A 3,957-nucleotide genomic window follows, 5' to 3' on the forward strand; every position below is an offset into this window, starting at 1 on the left:
AGGCCTTTTTTTGATAGCATCCGAGGCTGTTTTGGGCTTCGACCTAAGTCTCTGTCGGGCCTCTGTCTACCGGGCAAACCCTCTCCTCCCCTCCCGTTTGGGCCAGGGGAGGTTTGGCCACAAGCTCCTGGCCCCAAAACACTTTTTCTGCTTTTCTTAATCATTTTCAAACACTCCTCTTTTTTATAGACGTTACCAGTTGGTATTTCTGTTTCAGTATAACGCGGCCCACTTCACGGTAGCTCAAGCTGCAGTCAGCGCACGGAATGTTGGTAACACGCCGGGGCAGGGGGGCAGCGGGAAGTCAGCAGCCGGCGTGTCGGGGCGCATGGGCGCCTGTGCCTCGGGGGGACGGTGAGACTTGGGGCCAGGCGGGCGGTCCCTCCCTCACCCGCACGGCGGTCCCCTCAGAAGCTGCTGCTTCCTCTCCGCTCCGGTTTCCATGGCGATCAGGGTGAGGCAGCCCCGAGTGGGCTGACCTTCCTTCCGTGAGGAGCGGCGAGCGCAGCTGTAGCTTGTGGAAGGACGGGGCGTGCGGCGCGGCGTGTGGGCGCCACGAGGATGTCTGGCGGCCAGACGGCTCCTGCAGCACCCGCTGCCTCTGGCCAGGGCACGTCTCCCTGGGAGCGAGCGCCTGGATCCCCTCTTAGAGAGGACGGGGGCGTCAGGCACTGGGGTCGGGGCGTGTTGGCGTGACCTTTGGCTTCATGCCATCACCTTTTTCCTCGTTTTTTATGGCATAATTAGAAACCATCCCTAAAGCACAATAGTAACCGTAGACTTTAGTTTGTTGCCTAAAGCAAAGCCTCTGGGTTTATTTGGAAAAACATTTTTTTATTTCTGAGATGAATCGGCTTTTCTGTTTGGGGCATCTCTGTGGAAAGTGACCACCAGGCCAGTAAGTGCAGGAGAAGAAGTTTACTAACCGCGGAGAGATCCGCGTCGGCACAGCACGAGCTCCGCCCGCCAGGACCGCCGGGCGGGGAGCAGAGCCGGTGTCTGGGCCCGCGGGACACAGAAGACGCCCTACCGCAGCCGTGGTAGCGACCAGCAGTTATTTTATAGCTGTAGAATGTGCATAAAGGTTCGTTTCTGAAAGAGAAAAGCCCAAAAACGGCCAATGAAGGGGTCAACAAACTAAGATACTCTGGGGGGGGCCGGGCGGCTTCCTTCCCCGAAGGTCTGCACATGACGGGCTTTGAATGAAATGCCACCGTGCATTTTCAGGACAAAAACCCTGATAAACAGGCTTGAGTGGATGTTTGTTCCTCTGATTCTCTTTTCTCTTGCGCGGTGGCGCGGAGCCCGCGGGCGTTCAGAGCTGTGAATGTACATAGTGCGGGTCCGCCCCTCCGCGCGGCGCGGCCTGGCTGCAGGGCCCTGCAGGGACCTGAGGTCATGGCCGGTCGCCTCGCAAAGAACTTTGGATTTTCAGTGGAATGAATAAAACCTGCGGTCTTGTGTACTCGAGGGTGTGTTGTGTTGCGTGGGGTTGATTGAAAGCAGCAGCCGTTTCTTACACTGTGACCGCAGAACCAGCTGGGCACTTCTTTCTGTGGCTCTAGCACGTTGGGAAGACAGAGCAATTGAAATTCTACAGAATGAGCTCTGCTGGTGGCAAAGGGTTGCTCTGGAGCGTCTGAGATCACGTGGACGGCAGCAAACGCTTTACAGGATTCAGACACGGGTGGCCCTTGGCTACCGGTGAGTCAATTCCTGCAATTTCTCCAGACGACACGCATGCACTGTAAGCGTGTTTGTCAGGCAGAAAGAAAAAGGGATCTTGTGTTCAGTCCTGTTAAATCAGCAAAAGATTTAGAAAGAGAAGTGAAAGAACTAGAGCTCATGTGTTACGCTCCCAAAAACTTAATATGAAAAATCAAGTTTGTGTAGCCACCAGCTTTAAGGATCGAGTAACAATTATATTGTTCAGGAAAGCAGGTCAGAGGCAGGCGGCCTGGGTGTGTGTGGCCTGAGCCCTCGGGTAGGAGGGGAAATATATGCACCACAATGACATTTCAAGTTTCATTCACGTCTTTGTGCTTTTATGCATTTGCCATCTTTAGTATAATAAAATGCACATTTCCTTTTAAAGTGATTAAATATGTTTAAGTTTCTAAAGTAAAGAACAGGTAAAACAGACACACTCCGCACATTTCACATTAAAAGCTGGGCTGGAAGCTCTCGCGGAACATCGGCTGGGAAAGGCCAGAAGAGACGGGACGGCCGGGCCGTGCGTGCACACGCCAGGCTCTGCGCAACGGGTGGTTGTCGCCGGACGTGCCTCAGCTTCTCCGGGCTTTCCGCTCCGCCACTCAGCGCTGGAACCAGGCCGGGAAGGAGGAGTGAGGGTGCAGCGAGCCCGCTCGCGGCTCTCACACGGGAGTTAGCGCGGCTTCTGCTTTAGCTCTGGAAACCCCGTCAGAACCCAGAGGTGGGGAGAGTCGGCCCTGTCCCCTCCCTGCCTGTCCCCCTTGCCACCTGCCCCGCCCGCTCACTGGCCCCCCCGGAAAGCAGCCGGGGGAGGGTTCCCTCATCACAGCAGAGCGCAGAGCGTGCAGCCAGGCGGGGCCAGACGGCCACGGAGCGTCCACGCCAGGTACGCACCTTGCGCGTCGCCTGACGCACTGCTGGGACCGCTCCTGACACAGACACCCTTACCTTCGCCAGAAAAGTCAAGTCCTGTGAGTCTTGCTGTCCCCTCTGGGGGACGTTCATGCTGGAACAGTCACAAACCCTCCTGGGAGTTCCCAACACAGAAACCACGTCCCAGAGCTCACCACCACCATCGCCTGTATAGAGCAATAGGGTGCTGGAGGCAGGAAAGCGCGTGGCTGGCAAGCTGGCCGCTGCTCGCACGAATACGCATACACACACGCACGCTCACCCCCAGCAAGATGGCACGCGTGCTCACACATATATGCACACACGCACTCGCACACGCGAACTCACCCCCAGCAAGATGGCACACGTGCTCACACATACATGCACGCACACGCACTCGCACACACGCGCACTCACCCCCAGCAAGACAGCACGTGTGCTCACTCATGCACACGACACTCACCCCCAAACCAAGCTGGCAGCGCTGTCTGCACGCACCGCCACCGCCTCGTGTGCGTAGCTGGTTATATCGCGGTTGGTGGCGACAACCCCCCTCCCACCACCGGCCTCCGTCTCCTTGGCCCCGACCAGGGTTTGGGGGGTCGGGGTTCTGAACCTCCTGGGAGGATTCAGCTTTCACTCCGAGTGTGTGAAGCCTTAGTCATCTGCCTTCGGAGTCACAATATTCATCATCAAAGTTCCCAGAAGTACCCAGCGAGCGTCCTGGGTTCCAAAGACGGTGACAGCAGCCCCGTCATTGGCGCGAGTCGTCCCGTCCGAGACAGGACACTCCTCCCTGTGACGTCAGCCACGTGAGCCGCCCCGTAGCTGGTGGCGGCCTGAGGTCGCGGTGCAGTGGACGGCCGCGTGGTCCCGGGAGGACTGTCCCCACTTGGGAACTAAGACCTTCGGAGCGGAAGAGCCGAGTGCGCGGAGAACAGGGAAAACACGGGCGGGAGCGACAGTCCGCGTGGGCCGGCTGCGCTGCAGCGACGACGTCCCCCCCGCACCGGGGGCCGGCCAAAGAGAGCGGCTCTGACTGGTTTCCAGGGGGTCAGCTCCGTGTCAGCGTCGCTGTTCCCCCGCCCGGCAGAGAGCCCCCCGACTCCACCAGTCACATGGCACAGGGACAAGAGAGGTGACAAACCGCGCACTGGATGCAGAAGTGAAACACGTCAGTCCCACCCACGTCACTGGCAGAGCGAGCCGCTCAGCCACGCTGAATGCGGAGGGCAGGGACACGCACCCCGCAGGGACGGCCGCCCCGAGGAGGGGCCAAAACCACCTTGCGGTGACTGCTGGCTGTGAGGGTGACAAGAGCCGTTCCTGGTCCCACCCTGGCGTCACACGTTG

The 3,957-nt window shown here is 58.7% G+C and overlaps 1 protein-coding gene across 1 annotated transcript in view; it reads left to right on the top strand.

Moving 5' to 3' along the window:
• Positions 1-3,643, top strand: part of LPCAT1 (lysophosphatidylcholine acyltransferase 1) — a 53,001-nt gene extending 49,358 nt beyond the window's left edge. The window contains exons 16-17 of the mRNA XM_012664886.1: positions 218-354; positions 3,433-3,643. Of these exons, the coding sequence (XP_012520340.1) occupies positions 218-354; positions 3,433-3,643 (348 nt within the window). The remainder of the gene's footprint in view (positions 1-217; positions 355-3,432) is intronic.
• The last annotated feature ends 314 nt before the right edge of the window (positions 3,644-3,957 follow it).

Source organism: Propithecus coquereli, unplaced genomic scaffold (genome assembly GCF_000956105.1).
Source record: "Propithecus coquereli isolate 6110/MARCELLA unplaced genomic scaffold, Pcoq_1.0 Scaffold935, whole genome shotgun sequence".
Taxonomy (NCBI): domain Eukaryota; kingdom Metazoa; phylum Chordata; class Mammalia; order Primates; family Indriidae; genus Propithecus; species Propithecus coquereli.